Genomic DNA, 17,576 nt, shown 5'->3' with positions numbered 1-17,576 from the left:
CGAGATTCTATTGGAACACCAACTTTTACTTTAGCACACCAATAAACTTTTACTTGGTGTGTTATAAGTAAAAGTCGGTGTGCTAATATAAGCTCTCTTAGAGAAGTTAGGCATACACTAAAAGGAGATACCTGTTGTAAATAAATTATAATTGAAAATTTATTAGTCAACTTATGATTTGTTCAAAGTGGCAATTTAAATTGATACATTTGGTAGGCAATGAGTCGTATTCTAGAGGTAGCATTTTATAGAGAGGTCATTCCCTGCCATTTGAAGCCAGTGGAAAGGCAATCTAGGATCTTCAAAGACAAAGTGACTCGTGAAGGCATATAAAAAAATCAAAATTTTCATGATGCCCTAAGGGGAGAGTACTTTTTTTCTTTCAAATCAATACCACGTCACGCATGCGTGCACACACAAATGCCTGATTATCTGCCACCTTCATATTAGCTTAGATTCTTATCCAAAGGGGAACATGCTTGCTGCTGCCCAAGTTTTACATTTATTATTATTATTATTATTATTATTATTATTTCGAGTATTTGTTCCTGATTCATTTTCCTGCAAGATTCAATCTATTGGAGAAAAAGTTTGAAGTGAAGGGAGAGGAACTTCTTGCTTTAGACATGAAGGGGACATGGAAGGCCATGGAAGATTGTTGTAGATTTGGACTAACAAAGTCTATTGGTATCAGCAACTTCAGTTGCAAGAAACTCTACCAACTTCTCTCCCATGCTGCCATCCTTCCTGCTATGAATCAGGTTAGTTTGATACACAAGTTTCCTAGAGATCAGTTTTTTATTTCCTTGGGATCCATTTCAGTTGGGAATCCCTATGAATGAAATTTAAAATTTTATTCTAAAGATTTAAGATGAAATTTGGGATTCGGTGAATGAAATTTGTGCCATTTAAATCTTGTTCATTTGTACTAATGCAGATTGTGTTTTTCGTTGTCGCGATGGGAGAAGTTTAGTTAATGGGTGTGTTCTTGGCAAATTCTAGTTGAAGATAAGGGGCATTTGGGTCTTTTCATGTTGCTAGTTGAGGTCTAGGTATAAAAGGCATCACGACCATTTGCTTCTGATTGTGTTTTATTTCTAAGCAATTATGTGACTCAATTTCATTTAGTAGTGCCCAATTACTTCTATTAGAGCTTGTTTAATAATGGAATTTCAATTTATAATATGAATTTTGAGTTGTTTAACTTAATTTGGAGCTTGTTTTATGATTTTTCTTTTATTTATTTATTTTTCTGATTTTTTTATTATTATTTCGTTTATTGTGATTGGTGAATTAGAGGATTATGCTATTGTTTGTTAAACCTCCAAATTCGACGGTCATACTCTATGGAATTTTTTTATATTTTTTTTTAAGTTCATTCTTCAATAATTTGATAGTCTAGGGCCGTCAAAAAAAATTCTACAAGAAAATATTTGACGGGCTAAAACCGTCAAATATGGGCTTTTTTCACATAGTGTAGCTAAGCAGACATCCTTGCCTGCTAGGATCCAGGTTACAATTGGGAAGACTATGCTATTGATACACCTGGGAGGGGTTGTTGGGGCCACAAAAACATTGAGGAAATACACTAGGAAAATAGGCATTTAGACATTGTTGGTAATAATACCTAGTGCACTTCTCTCACCAATTCATCAACAACTATTTCCCATGGTCCTTCTTGGTCTTTACCATTTCTCTCAAATTGTTTAGTTAAACCATCTTCCCCTTCTCAATCACATCCAAATCTGCTTTGGGCACATATGCCAAATCCCTACCCATTGAAAACCGTGCCAACCTCACAACATCTTCCCTGGTAAACGTGAACTCATTCCCAATCGAGACAAATATTTGGGTGCCAGGGTTCCATAGCTCTACCAGGAAGGACAGCAAAGGCTTGTTGTGATACACGTCATTCATACTCATTTCGGCAGCATCCATCAGTCCCAAGTCCGCCAATATTTTCTTCATCTTATCATTCTTCAGGGTTCTGATGACCCATTGAGCCCACTACACAGATTCTGAATTCCTAGTGTATTCCATTTCTGGTAGCACGTTCTTATCTACTTCAACCTAATTCCCAAGCACAAGCATCCTCTCAATCACTTGTGCTTTAGCCCATTTGGGAATGATAGTTGGTTGGGAAAACATCTAGGCCCTTTTCGCCACATTAATAACAGTTGGCTTCACCACTTCTTCTGCAATCTCCTCCCCATATGAATTAGTGTCCTCTGGCCACATCTTCGGGGCTACAATAGTGACAACTAGCAAATCTTTGCCTGCGGGTACCTCAGATCCTTAAGCAATAGGTGCGGTACCTTGGGCAACAGCTTGAGTAGCTGGGGATGATAAACTTAGTCCTTCCATTCCAGATCTGTGATATAGCAAGATAGAACATATTATGAGTATAGGGCACAATGAGACAAAATGTATGACTAGTATTCATTGTTGCAGCGACAGCTGGTTATGTCTCAATCTCCCCTAGGGGACTGTATGTGCTTCTTAGATCACATTACTTGTGTTGGGTTTACACGAGATGTGGATTTCAATATGGTGCAAAGGCTATTGAAAAATATTCAAGGACAAAGGCTTATGGGTGTGAAGTGTTACAACAAACAGAGACAGTGGGAGGAAAGCATTTCCAATATGGTCCTCAAGAAGAACAATAGGGATAGAGGTCTTGAGTGTATGTGCTTCCCAGGGAGAGGGCAATTTAAGAAACGTATAGAAAATTTCAGAAAATGGAGAATAAAGAATCAAGGGTTGACTATGTGCATTTATAGATTGCCTCAGCCAAATTTCAATTTTTTTATTAAAGAATCAAGGGTTTTTGCTCTTGACTCATATTCCATTCTGACTCGGTCGAGTTTTGTTTTTAAATGATTTTTTTATTTAAAAATCAATTTTTGGATCTTGACTCAATGCATTTACAAAATTACTCGATTAAGTCTATTCTTTGGATGATTACTCTTAAAACAATTCAAGGATTTTATGTTTTGACTTGGTTCATTTTTAGAATAACTTTACCATGTCTTATGATGATTTTTAATAGAAGTTTTACAGGTATTGAGTTTTGAATCAGTACATTTCTTGATTGACATGACCGAGTTTCATTTTTCTTTTGATGAATTTTTTTAGAAAAAAATCAAGGGTTTTGGATCTAGACTCGATGCACTTCCAGACTAGCTTGGTCAAGTTTCCAAGTTAACTCGAAGTGATGGTTCAAACCACTATATGAAAAAAACCCATATTTGACAGTCATTGCCCGTCAAATTTCTCAAAATTTGACGGACCCTCCCGTCAAATATTCTCTTGTAGAATTTTTTTTTGACGGCCCTGGACTATCAAATTATTGGAGAATGAGCTTCAAAAAAAAAAAATTCCATAAAGTATGACCGTCGAATTTGGAGGTTTAACAAACAATAACACAGTCCTCTAATTCATTAATCACAATAAACTAAATAATAATACGAAATAATAATAAAAAAATCAGAGAAAAATCATAAAACAAGTCCTAATTAAACTAAACAACTCAAAATTCATATACGGAGGTCTGAAGTTTCTTACATGAGGAGGAAACTCTGGTTCCACAGTAATCCTTAAATGTAAATAAAAAATATACGACAGATTACAGACATACAATGCATATAGGACTCCATCTGCCTCAAGCTCAAATCTATAAATCGCTACAAGAATCTTATCATCATCCGAGGAATTTATAGGAACACAAAGGATAAAGAGTACAAGCCAATTGATATTGCTGCTGCTGCGATCATATTGTGCATCAAACGCTTGTCATCTTTGTTAGGGACAAAAGCGGTCTTCAATGTATTTGTCAGTTCGAAGAACCGGTATGAAATCTGCAAGCAAAGCTAGTGGGATACGACATGATTTCATTTTCTACTGTTAGCTTTCTACCTTCCTTTGGATTTCAAGTTTATTTCTTTACATACCGCAATGTATATGGAAGTAGTAAGCAAGAAGTTCAGCATCGGGTAGTTTGGGATGAGAGACAACAACCATTTTGGTTGTCCATCTGGCACACCTGATCTTACTTCATCTCAAGATACTCTGCAGCACATCTCAACCCAGGGATGTTTCCGGTTGAAAGCTTCGGGTCCTCCTTGAAGATCATCTAATTGAATCCTATTTAGCTCTGCATCATGTGAATCATATATGATTCTGTTCATACTTCCACATCGGGAAATCAGAGGATACTGCAACACAACACAACACCACATGAATCAAAAAATCAAACAAACAAACAAATTTATTGAATTTTGTAGAAAAAATGAAAAAATAACAACCTTGTGTAAATGGAAACTAACACCTCCAACTTGGACAAGAAGGTCACTTGGGATTTTAGTATCCACATACCTATTTACAGGAAATAAATAAATAAATATATATATATATATAGAGAGAGAGATAAAACCCATCATTAATTTCGCAAATAAAATAATAAATTACCAAGACTGATCTCTTCTTTCGAACCCATCGTTTTTGACTCCATGTTTAGTCGAACTAAGGATTCCATTCCCATAATCTCTCCCTCTGACTGACTCTCTGGCTTTCTAACACACTTTTTTTCCCACTTGAAGGCCATTGTAATAATGAGTTTCCTCTCTGTCACTCTGATCTTTTTCTCTCTTTTAGTATCCCCATCTCAATCTACTACAGGATTTTCTTCTTTTACCACTTACCGGTTGCCACTGCTGCTATAGTTATAATCCCAATAAAGCTAATTGCCATGTATAATATGCCATGACACTAACCCATTGAATCCTAACTCCTTCATCTAACACTGTGCCTATATCAATTGAACAAAACAAGAATCCAAATTAGTGATGGCAGAATCAAACAACTAATACCATCAAACCCTATTTTTAGAAGAAAAGATATCATAAATGGTTTTATAACATAGTGAAAGTACCAAAGGAAGAAACTTCTGAAAACATACTTCTGTATCTATCTCAGTTGATTCCACGTTGACATTAATGTCAGTCATGATCTTGATGACCTCCAGTAACAATCCTCAAAAGCAAACTGGAAAGAAAGCAAGCAAATAAACAAAATGTTAATATGTGGTGTGCCAATTCTTTCTAGTATGAATATGAGAAAGACAATTGTTAACCTAACAAGCTCAATCAAGATTAGAATAGACTGATTTTTATTTATTTTTCCTGTTTTGATGATCATCATGATATTGAGAACAGCTAATTGTACAGTTAGATTGTGCAAAATGTTATCCATGTGAGAACCACAAACAAGAGTCCAAATATAAGGTTTTGATATTGTCAAGCACTAATTAATGTTTGAACACCACCTGCACTAGTTAAGGAGATCGAGATGACTATGCCAAAGGATACAAAAGAGAGACAAGAAGAAAAGAAGGGCTACCAACCATAACGAACATTGCTGACATGGTTAGTAATCATGAGTGTTGTTATTCTATTAAAATGATTGTGTTGGTTGCTATAGAAGACTAGTGTATATGCATGGAGCACCCTACTAATAATCTGGTCCTAGTGTTCACTGGTTGAGAGGTAGTTACTTGTTGAGCTTAGGGTACAATCTGTTCTCATTGAATTTATGATTTATCTCACCTTACTTTTAGTGATGAGAACAATGAACAAAACAAACGAATGTGTGAGGATACAAACATCTATGTGGCAATGCTCTAATGGTGTCCAATATAATCCTGTCTAAGATTACATTTCATCAAATTCTGCATGTAGACTGTTTGTCCAAATCAGTGTTCGGGATGGCAAAGAATAACATGGACATTTTAGCTTTCATTACACAGGTATATATTTAAATATGAAAATAATCTCTTTATATGTAATATTACACTTATTCTAAGTTTTCAATATATTTAAATATGAAAATAATCTCTTTATATGTAACATATTTCTGTGTAATATTACACTTATTCTAGTTAGAAAAAAATATAGTAATTCTAACTATAGGATGACATCGAAATAAAGGAATGAAACTTCAATAGAATTTTTGAAGAAAAAGAGTTGAATTTTTTACTTAAAGAACAACATATGGATTATCAGTAGACAGTCCCTACATGGGAGCACGCCCTGCATCTCATCACCTGAATTCGACGTGTTGCATGGGCACGTGATCACATAACTTTTAAGTCATATCACAATTTTATCCTATATTCGAAAATAAGGTACTCTTAAGTCTAATTAAACCTTCAAATTTGAGGAATATGGGACTACTCAATTGGAGCAAAAGTATGAACATACACAGACTAAGCCAAAATATTTACATTCATTTAGAGTTCCATGAGACAACTCTTTACATGCATATTTTTAGACCAAATTATGAACAAATCAAGATTTTTCATTATGGGATCCCACATCTCATCAAAGGTGGGTCTCAAGTGCTCCACAAATCTACCAAGAGTATTACATACTTACTACTAAAACCTCACCAATACCAATAGATATATTCTTCATTACAAAAGATCTATTCTTCATGTTCAAGTGGTCCATGCACCACATCATCAATTGAAGGCATTCAATCAATAGGGCCCAAATGGAAACAAGCATAGACCATCAATGGAAGATAAATGTTTACTATGATTTAAAGGAAATCCAAGTGATTAGAAAATCAAATTTAGTAAGTTTGGATCCAAACTGCATCCTGTTCTTCCATTTTTCTAGAACATGGGACTCTTACTAAATGAAAGAGGACAATGGTAATGTACAATTAAAAGTTCACAAAGAAGTAAATAGGTAGGAAAAAGAAAAAAAGCCAAATATTCCAGAATTATCATACCCAACCTGACCCGACTATTACACATTCATGTGTACCGATGGGCTATATGAACATTGAAACTATATTCCCCTGTCAAATTTCACAAACCTGTCTAGGGTGAGAAGGTAGTGGAATAGAATACTAAGGTGAAAGTGTTAGGATATCAATCGTTACTGATGAACGACTCCAAATCAGAAAATTGAATAATCTCATTCATACTGTCCATAAACATCTAATATTGAAAATCCTGAAGTTGGTCACACAGTCTAAAAAGGTCAACTAAATTTACTATGGGCGCCATAGACAGGAAAGCATGAGTAGATAAAGTATTCATTAAATCTCTTGGAAAGAGTTATATAGACAGGAAAGCATGAGTAGAAAGGCATCCAGTGAGACGCCGTCAGAAGAAAATGAAGAGTGCATGGCATAATAGCAGATGTATACCTCTTTCTTCTTCAGCATCGCCCACAAGTAAAGCTTTCTGGCAGCATCCTTAGCATGCCTGCTAGCCATCATCCTCTTATTACAATTAGCAGCAGTTTCAGCAAGCATTTCTGTAGAGGGAAGTCTATGGTTTAATGCAGCAGCGGATAGTGCTTCCCTATCCATTAGGTTGTCCCCTGCCATTAACCTCAACTCATTTCTTTGGGATGTGTTGATTTATGTTCCACAAAAACTCAAGACATGTGTCTCCCCGCTTATATTTCTGATAGGATCCTGTATAAAACCTTGCAAAAGATATTAAATAAAATCCATCACTCAAATATCATGCACAACATATTATTACAATTAAAATACAACAATCAGAAGAACATTAGTAATTGAATTTCCTAAGAAGTTACATAAAAATGTGGAATGTCATTTGTAGCATTGCTTTGCCTTAGTGGTTGTTGTTGTTGCTTTATTTTTTGTTTGCTTTTTAGGAGGGCTATCTCGACCTTCCCCTTTGTTCTGTTTCTTTTCTTTATCTTATCTATTAAAAAAAATGCACCAATCAGTTTGCTTCACTTCATATTACTACCCACATCAATTTGAACTTAACTATAGTCAACTAATACTATTAATACTAAATATGGAAAACCACAATCCTGGGAAAAATCCAACTTACATAAAAATATCAAAATAAAATTGCATGGCTTACCCAACTTTCAAGTGTGTATCTCATCCGGGAAACACTTCAGAATTGCTTACACAGAAATAGGAAACAGTCATTGCCAACTGCAGTACAAGAGAATAGAACACCTAAATGATCAACAGTTTAGGATAAGTTGTGAATTTGAGCTCAAAACTTTAGATTTTCTTAAAAGAACACCTTAATGATCCAAACTTCACAAAACACAAAGAAAATGTGAAATTAAGTCTATAATCACAAAAAACTTTGAATCCGAACTCAAAATCCTTACCTTTGTTAGTAGAATTTCATTCACTCTTGAAGACAAACAAGAAGCTCCTCTTTCTCTTTAAAGAATCCAAAACAAATTTTACAAGGAGAGAAACATTTCTGTCGATTCCTTCGTTTCTCAAAGGAGATCAGACCAAGATATCGTGATAGAGATGAGATCAAGAGAGGGAAAATGAGAGAGAAAAAGAAATCAAAGGAGACTGAGAAGAAGAATGAGAGAGATCAAGACGGAGAATGAGAGACAGATCGAAGGAGATCAAGAGAGAGATGAGATCGGGAGAGGAACAATGAGAGAAATCAAAGGAGATCAAGAGAGAGATGAAATCGGGAGAGGAACAATGAGAGAAATCGAAGGAGAACAACGTGAGCGGAGAATGTGAGAGAGAGAGGAGGAGATCGAGAGGGAGAAGAAGTTGAGAGTTAGGGTCTGTTGTGTTATTTGTTTATTAATAAATAAAAATCTAAAACTATTTGATGGCTTTGGCCATCAAATCCTTTAAAAAATATTTGACAGACAGAAACCGTCACATACTGTCGTCGAATTTAATAGATTTTCACGTAGTGAACAAGTAATCAAGTCACCTCAAAATCGAGTCAAGTTGAATCTATCAAGTTTGGTCTACTCGATGGATTTTAAAACTAAGGTATATAATCAAATATAACATGTAGTCATGTACTTATATGCACTCGACTCACTTGATTTTTCTTGTGTTGAAAGACCATACAGAGCCTTGACCAAGGTCCTCATTTCCGCCACATGGACTACTATGTCGGTCAAATATTGCCTCAACCCTCTAGACTTCATGCTTCATACAACATTTAGAAAAATTGTTTTTTAAATATTGCTAAATCTAGAGGATATGTGAAATATTTGGCAATTAATTACAAAATATTTTTTAAGTTGTCAAATCTTTCTTGTGGTCGTCCTTTTTTAGTACACATTACAAAAATAAAAAATTATAGTGCATAACCAATAGCAACATAACTAAAGCAGCTCAACAATTCAATTGTGAGAAATCAAGATCACTAAACAATTACAAACATAACGGGCCAATGTCACATGATTCGTGAGCTAATGAAATTAAAGCGCTGAATAACTAATAAATATCTACTCCATATTAAGCTCATCTAGGAAATTGTTAATGTTTAATGAGAGGATCAAACCTAACAATCGTAGATAAATATGCAGTGGAATTATGACATGTCAGTTACTAGGAAGCTAGAGGATCTAATCATGCAAGATCAAAAGAAGCAGCTTTCCAAAAATATTGTTAAATCTAGAGGATGTGCGAAAGATTTGGTAATTAATGCCAAAAGATTTTATAAGTTGTCAAATCTCTCTTGTAATTATCCTTTTTCACTATACATTATAGAAGAAATTATATCGTACAACTAATAACAATAAAATTTAAGAAATTTAATAATTCAATTGTGAGAAATCAAGATCATAGAACAATTATGGTCATGGCGGCCCGATGTGGCATTTTCTTTGAACTAATAAAAATGAAGCGATGAATAATTAATAAATATTTACTCCATTTTAAGCACATCTAGGAAATTATTAATGTCTAATGAAGAATCAAACTTCATGATCGTAGATGAGTATGCGATAGAATCATGATATGTCAATAACTGCGAAGCTCAAGGATCTAATGATGCAAGATCAAGAGAAGCGGGCTTAAAGTGTAGTATAAAAATGGTTTTATGTTGATGCATGCTTCATGGGTTGCACGCATATCATGCGAATGAGCTTAGAAAAAAGAAAGATTTTAGTCTCGCTTCTAGATGTTCATGTGGAAGAGATTATATATGCCATCAATCTGTTGAGTGTAACATTAATACATGGCAAAGTTTAATTAGTGCCATTTTTGTCATTCGTTATAGATCAAACCAAATGACTAAAATTTGGTGATTTGTCAGTCGATTAAAAATGGTAATACAAAATGTGAACTCAACCGATTCTTCTATATCAAATGTCCCCTGGTTCATGTGTGTGAATTTTGGATAGTATAAAATGCTGAGATATTTCGAGAAAGAATCGAATCCAAAATCTTTTTTTCGCTACTTGAGATGAGTACCCTGATCAAGCCCAATCCTTCGGGTTTGGAGGAAAGTTGTTGTTGCATATCTTAGCCGTCCTTCAGGTTTAAGTAATATAAGCTTTCGATGTTGAATGATAAAGTTCTTGAAATGCTATAAAAGGAAATAAATAGCATTTAATAAATGCTATGAAAATGTAACATACAGTGACATTCCAAAAATAATTATATCAATTAACGAAAAATGCTAGGGAAAGAAAAATAGGGTAGCTGGCTCTCTATCCAAAACAGACCAATAAGTAATGCTTCCAACCATACAAATGACTTATAAGAAGTGATTAACAATTATTTTCCTTCCACTAATCGAAGATAGGACGAATAAAGAATGTCATAGAGGTTATAAGATGTGGCGCCCCACTGAACGCTAACACAAATCCCAATGCCAAATCTCAAGGTACTAGGTGGCACCTCGAAATTTCGACATGGCCTCCTCTGTATATGTTAGCGTTTCACGGAACTCATACCTGAGAAACCAATTTATAACAAAGCCTGTATATAAAGATGTAGATACAGGAAATAACAGCGGAAGACTAATTACATCTAACATGTAAATAGATCAGAGTGCGAAAGTTTAGCGATATACATAATTACAAAAATTTAACCTTACTCTAACATAGTCATAACACTCGGCCCAAAACACTATGTACACTTCCTAGGACGAACAAACTCCTAAGGGAAGTAACCCCAATGCTCACCGGGATAATGGACACTAGTCGTCGATCTGACCAACCAGAGGCTCCTCAATTACTGACTCTACGTCTGTCTCGGTAACTGCAAGTGCTGAAACTAAAAAAAAATAGGAAGGAAAAGGGTGAGTAACGAGAGTTACCCAGTAAGTCCACAACCAATTCCTACTAATAACCCTTTCTAATCATGATCGAATAAAGCATACTGAACATTTTAATACATGCAAGCTTTTACAGGATAAAATACGATCAACTGGTATATATGGCCAGGAATAAGCAACTAAACAATTTAAAAGTTTCACATAACATCAATCATTCATACTCATTATACATTTGTCATTTTATGCAAATACAGTTGACAACATTGAAGTAATAGACATAGACATGCTTTGCATTTTATAATTCAAAATATAACAACAGATACATAATACAAGTGGTGGAGTAATGGAATTTGAGCGTTGGGATTCACGACTGGATCAGTCCCAGTTGGGACATGATGTTACTACGTAAATCTATCTTTTAGTTCATGATTTTGTGGCTGGTCGTGTCTACCACGCTTGCGAGACCATTTATTCGGCTCAGGCTGGCCGTTTAACGTGACCGTAAGAAATGGGTCTCTTTTCGATGTGTCAAAATGTTCGACTACTACTAGAGTGTTAGTGATCACTGACCAATCATCTTCGTCTATACCTATCAGGCGTGCATGTGATTCCCAAAATGACACTCCACTCGTATACGACCACCTTTACAATACACGTTCACTGGTAAAGATAAGAAAGGAATGGAGCCGGATTCCAGTTGTGACTCTACTCTCATACGCGTCCCATACCACGTATGAGCTTGGTGGTCCCTACCGTACATCCCAGGATAGTACACCCCTCTGGATGATGTGACGCACTATCCCTTCAGGCATTCACAAGCCCTTTAACAGTTCACAAAATAGCTATGTGTATATAGGATCTTTCATTTAAAACAAAAGAGAAATTAACAGAACAGGATTGAGAAGGGATATCCAGTTCCTACCATGCAACTGTGGCCACCCGGCCTAAAAATAAATAACAGTACTCAACGCACGCGCTAACATAATCGTAAATAAACATGCAACCCTTTCATTAATAACCTAGATATCCTTTCAAAAACTTACATACAACATACAATGTAAAATGCAGACATCACCCCTAGGTGTGATTATGACATTTTACCGTTCATTCCCTTTTCCTATTCTCTCGACATTCTCACTTTTCATCTTTTCAAATCAACCATCCATTTCTAATCTTTCAAAGTCATTCTTTTGGTCTTTCCATTGAAAACCATCAAAGTTTATTAAAAAACAAGGTCTCGGCGATGCACGGGATCAAAACTGTTAAAAATAAGGAAAGCTGGTGAAAATTTGGCTAAGTGTCGAAAACTCAAATTTTCAAAGTTCTCGAAATTGAAAACGGATTTTTCGAAATGAAAGTCTCGATCACGAGATTCGACACCATATGATTTTTGTATCTAGTTCAAAGTAATGCGAAAGTTATTACATTTTGAAAACTTGTCGAAAATGTCGAAATTTACGATTTTTTCTTGAAACCAAAATTCGGATTTTAATCATTTGATATTCGGATCTCGAAACCATTCCCATTGTTCCGAAATGGGGGGTAAAACCTCAATTTCATTAGAGAACTTAAAGTAAATGGAAAGTAAAAAATTAAAGAGGACATTTACTTAAAGAGGATATTTACTTAAATGTTTTTAATGAAATGAAGGATGAGAAATAGTGTGTAGGCAATGGGGGAGTCAAGCCAAGAGTCAGAACACAGTTCTGAAGAGAACTGTTTCTGTCGGTGGCAGAACCATAGTTCTGTCGGTGGAACCGACATAATACTCATCGGCAGGTGTCCGTGGGACCAACGGCATCTGCCGACAGAACAAAAATTTTTGCGGCTTCTTGGTTTCGTCTGTGGCAGAAGCCTCATTTTGTTGGTAGGACCGACAGAATGCCTTCGGCAGGTGCCGGTGGCACCGACCTTTCCCGCCTACAACCTGAACCTCACTCGCGATTTTTAGGTTTTTCGATCCCTTCTTTGGATATTTGTTTCGTTCTTTCAACCCCTCAACTCACCCACAAATTCAACATTTAAAACATAGATAAAACACATCAAATCCTTATTTCTAGCATGATTTTCAATTTAAAACAAAGATTTCTACAATTTAGAACAAACAATAAGTTTTGTTAAAAATAACCTAAATGCACATTTCGGAAATCTAAGGTTACCAATAGGAATTGAAAGTCCCCTACTTGTTTGTGGACGCCAAAGGTGATGAACTCAGACAAGGATCAAAGTTGGTGGTGAAAAAGTTGAGGTTGGGCTGATTTGGATGCAAAATAGGCGAGGATTTGCAAAGCATTTGACGACGATGCTCTTCTTCGCTTCTATAATAAAGGGTAACTCTAACTCCTACTCGATGGAGCCTTTGGATGGAAGGTGTAGAGTTTCCTTCGCACTACACGGCTGGTCATTGATGGAGAGTAGGGAAAACGAACGAGAATGGACGACCCAAGATGGTGAAGTTGTAGCCCTTGTCATGGCCAACAACTTTGCCTTCTTCGTCGAAGTTCAACTCGGCTTCGTTTGCGCTAGAACTTGATGGAAATGGGTCAAAACCCTTGGGTTGAAAGTGGTTGTCGTTTGGTTCTTTGGAGAAGATGAGTAATGAATGAAATAAAAGAAATTAGATTTCTTTTATAATAAGGCTGAGGGCATACTTGTAATTTTTCATCATTTCTAGTTTTGATCGTAACTTAACTATTTGGACTCGGAAATTGACAAGTGAGTATACCATTTCGAATAATTTTTTGTTGTGAACCTAACGGTGTCATCAAATTTTCCTGATTCTCTCTCTAACAAAACTTTACTATTTTGGTCCCACTTAACGCAAAATTCGAGGATTTGTTAACTTTTTCCTCCAAATTCGAATTCGAACTTGCTTACAGGCTAATGTATATATTTCGAACTTTTTGAAACTAATGGCGAAGTTGGTTTTTCTCAAAATTAATCATAGCAATATTCGAGTATTTTACTCTAAATCTCTCCTTCGACATTTTTCCTCCAAATCTTACCATTTAATTTTCTCGAGATATGAGTTGAAAATCCGGGGTGTTACATAAGATATAAGTTACTTCCCATTACTTCCCTTCTATTAAGGTTCTTCTTAAACAGTGTGTAGATACGTGATCCTCGATTACGAATGCCACATCTATTAAAGATTGGAGTAGCCACCATTCATATTGTAAGTGGGTGTGAATGGTCACCCGATGTATATTTTTCAAAAAAGTGACATTTTGGCGTTTAGTGACTCACAATGGATAAGGTACTAATCAAACGATGAGATCGGGGTAAGCGGTTCATATGGAGAAAAGGGAAGGTGTTAGGCACCCTTTTCTCCCCACCAAGTGGCGGTAACCTCAACTCAACTCAATCATTTTTTGAATAAAAAATGTAAATAAAATGAAGTGCCACATGTCGACAATTTGTACATGTAGACATCCCATTATTGTATCTGCCTAATTCGACAATTCGTCACCCGGTTTTAGTGGATTCCTAATGATGAATATAAAAAAAAAAGTTTTAAAGTAAAGGGTTTCTTTGCACGGAGCCGGCATCAACATGGAGTTAGCATCAGCGCAGAGCTGGATTGTATTTGGAAAAAATTATCTCAGCAAGCGACTGGCATCAACACGGAGTTGGCATCAGCACGGAGCTGGATTGATTTTGAAAAAGAGGGTTTCATCAGCACAGAGCTGGCATCAACCCGGAGTCTGTATAAATTTATAAACGATTTCATCAGCACGGAGCTGGCATCGACACGGAGTCGATAAAATATTTTGAAAATAGGATTACATCATCACGGAGCTGATATCGACACGGAGTCGGTAAAATATTTAAAAACGATTTCATCAGCACGGAGCTAGCATCGACACAGAGTCGGTAAAATATTTAAAAATGATTTCATCAGCACGGGACTAGCATCGACATGGAGTCGGTAAAATATTTTGAAAAAAGAATTACATCAACACGGAGCTGGCATCAACATGGAGTTGGCATCAGCACGGAGCTGGCATCAACATGAAGTTGGCATCAGCACGGAGCTGACATCGACACGGAGTCGGTAAAATGTTTTGAAAATGGGATTACATCAGCACGAAGCTGGCATCGACACGGTGTCGATAAAATTTTAAAATAATTTCATCAGCGCGGAGCTGGCATCGATACGGAGTTGGCATCAGTACCGAGCTAGCATCGACATAGAGTCGGTGAAACACTTTGAAAAAGTAATTTCATTAGCACGGAGATGGCATCGACACGGAGTTGGTAAAATATTTTGAAAAAATAATTACATCACCATTGAGCTGGCATCGACACGGAGACGGTAAAACATTTTGAAAAAGTGATTTCATTAGCACGAAGTTGCATCGACACGGAGTCGGTAAAATATTTTGAAAATGTAGTTTCATCAGCACGGAGCTAGCATCGACACGGAGTCAATAAAATATTTTGAAAAATCAGATTTTTATGAGCAAATAGGATTGGAAGAATCCATATTTTTTTTGTTAGCTTCCAATTTAGTTCTATGAAACCAAGGTCAGCCAGTCAGATCCCCGAAGAGACGGCGCACAATGTTTTTGCAGAGGCACTCTTAAATCACCTCATTTCCTTGAATAGACGTAGTCTTTCCCCTCGTGTCATAGGGCAAGATCGTTTCTAGGCATCGACTTTAATTAAGGACTACAATGAGTTGATTGATCGGTTGTTAGCCTCGTTAGATCATAGATGGATCATGGACTTGGTTCGATATGGGTCGTGGACCTGATTTTTCGTGGATTTGGGTCGTGGTCCTAGTTAAAATGGATCTGGGTCGTGAACCCAGTTGAAATGGATTTAGGTCGTGGACCTAGTTGAAATAGATACGGGTCGTGGACCCGATTGAAAAGGATATGGGTCGTGGAACTAGTTGAAATGGATCTAGGTCGTGGACTCGGTTGAAATGGATATGGGTCGGATCTGGGTTGTGAACCTAGTTGAAATGGATATGGATCTGGGTTGTGGACCCAGTTGTAAAGGATTTGGGTCGTGGACCCATTTGAAATGGATCTGGGTCGTGAACCAAGTCCAAGTGGATACGGGTTGTGGACCCGGTTTGGATGGATACGAGTCGGGGCCCGATCTGGTTTAGATATGGGTCGGATTTGGGTTGTAGACCCAATTGAAATGGATCTGGGTCATGAACCTAGTTGAAATGGATCTAGGTCGTAGTGTAGACACCCCATTTTTGTACTCGCCTGATTAATCAACTTGTCAACTCGATTGCAATGGTTCCCAATGATGGATGATTATTCTTATGCTTTATTTGTCACTAGATATGTTTCAAAAATTTGGATGAGGTATCTCAAACTAACAAAACCTTAGAAATCACGCTACGCTAGGAAAATATAACTCTAAAAATATAGAAATCATCATTTTTTCAAACAAAAAAAAAGTTTCATGATAAAAATCATTAAAAAATGACCAAATTACCAAAATACCCCCAATCTTAAAACATCCCTAGATCCTACGTTACACTTAGGAAAATCCTTTCAAACACATAAAATAATAAATCGAAACTAAACAAATCATTTCGCCAATTTTTACAAAATTCGACAAAATTACGAAAATGCCCTTCATAAAGTTTACGACCATTTCGCATAAAATTTTCATAAATGACACAAATCAATATTCCCATTGAATTCCTTACGAAAAGTCGATTCTAAAACATCCTAGAACATCAAAAATTGACTTAAAACGCAAAAAATCCTCTTTGAGGGCAAAATGGTAATTTTATAATTTTAATAATTAAAATTTTTTGAAATTAATAATTAAAACATTTATTAATGTAAAGTGAAATCCTAATTAAAATTAAAGTCAATCAAGTAAGACTAAAGTCAAAATCTTAAAAGTCAATCAAGTAAGACTAAAGTCAAGAAATTAAAGTCAATCAAGTAAGACTAAAGTCAATCTTAAAGTCAATCAAGTAATACTAAAGTCAATATCTTAAAGTCAATCAAGTAAGACTAAAGTCAAGACCTTAAAGTCAATCAAGTAAGACTAAAGTCCAAAATCTTAAAGTCAATCAAGTGAGACTAAAAGTTAAAATCCTAATAGAATTCTAATTAAATAATAACTCTATTTAAAATAATTCTAATTAAATAATAACTCTATTTAAAATAATTCTAATTAAAATATAACTCTACCTAAAATAATTCTAATTAAACACTAACTCTACCTAAAAACAATTCTAATTAAATACTAACTCTATCTAAACAAGCACTTAAAAAATCTATAAATAGGGGTTCCTACTACCTATTTTCGTATGAAAAAATAAACCCTAGAAAAAGTAGGTCAAAAAACTTCCGTAGCCTCTCATAAACCCTAATTTTGAAGTCCCAACTTTAGCTCAAAAAACACCTAGAAACCCTTCTAAAACACCCTAGAAATCCATAAAAAATTTAGAAAAATTCAGAAGGAGATACTTTATTTTGGAGATCCGAAACGAATCCGGTGACAGAACGAATCGAGGAGTACTGTACGAAGAACT

The 17,576-nt window shown here is 35.7% G+C and overlaps 1 protein-coding gene and 1 long non-coding RNA gene across 13 annotated transcripts in view; one reads left to right on the top strand and one right to left on the bottom strand.

Annotated features, from left to right (window-relative positions):
- LOC147404842 (uncharacterized) overlaps positions 1-1,186 on the top strand; it is a 56,683-nt gene extending 55,497 nt beyond the window's left edge. For 2 of the 6 annotated variants that reach the window (XR_015177976.1, XR_015177978.1), the window contains 2 exons: positions 569-761; positions 938-1,180. This is a non-coding gene — a long non-coding RNA (uncharacterized LOC147404842). Of the gene's footprint in view, positions 1-568; positions 762-937 lie in introns of all 6 variants that reach the window. The other 4 variants (XR_015177979.1, XR_015177975.1, XR_015177974.1 and 1 more) reach the window with 4 other exon arrangements.
- A 2,314-nt stretch (positions 1,187-3,500) lies between these two features.
- On the bottom strand, positions 3,501-8,668 carry LOC147404841 (inactive exonuclease DIS3L2-like). Of its 7 annotated transcripts, none has more exons than XR_015177964.1 (7): positions 8,175-8,668; positions 7,913-7,989; positions 7,216-7,499; positions 4,958-5,043; positions 4,468-4,807; positions 4,305-4,374; positions 3,504-4,214 (listed from the first exon to the last, which is right to left on the bottom strand). XR_015177964.1 is itself a non-coding variant. In XM_086440932.1 (3 exons), the coding sequence occupies exons 2-3, from the start codon at positions 7,396-7,398 to the stop codon at positions 5,002-5,004; spliced, it is 225 nt and encodes a 74-aa protein (XP_086297058.1). In that variant the 5' UTR covers positions 7,399-7,499; positions 7,614-7,904; the 3' UTR covers positions 4,837-5,001. The 7 variants fall into 7 exon arrangements, 1 of the variants encoding a protein (XP_086297058.1); XR_015177966.1 differs by having other exon boundaries at positions 7,216-7,488; XR_015177963.1 differs by lacking the exons at positions 7,913-7,989; positions 8,175-8,668 and adding an exon at positions 7,614-7,904 and having other exon boundaries at positions 3,504-3,857; positions 3,951-4,214.
- Positions 8,669-17,576: the final 8,908 nt, after the last annotated feature.

The sequence above is a fragment of the Akebia trifoliata genome, chromosome 4 (genome assembly GCF_017979445.1).
Source record: "Akebia trifoliata isolate Shusen 1 chromosome 4, ASM1797944v1, whole genome shotgun sequence".
NCBI classification, from domain to species: domain Eukaryota; kingdom Viridiplantae; phylum Streptophyta; class Magnoliopsida; order Ranunculales; family Lardizabalaceae; genus Akebia; species Akebia trifoliata.
This window is presented reverse-complemented; position numbering and strand designations above follow the sequence as displayed.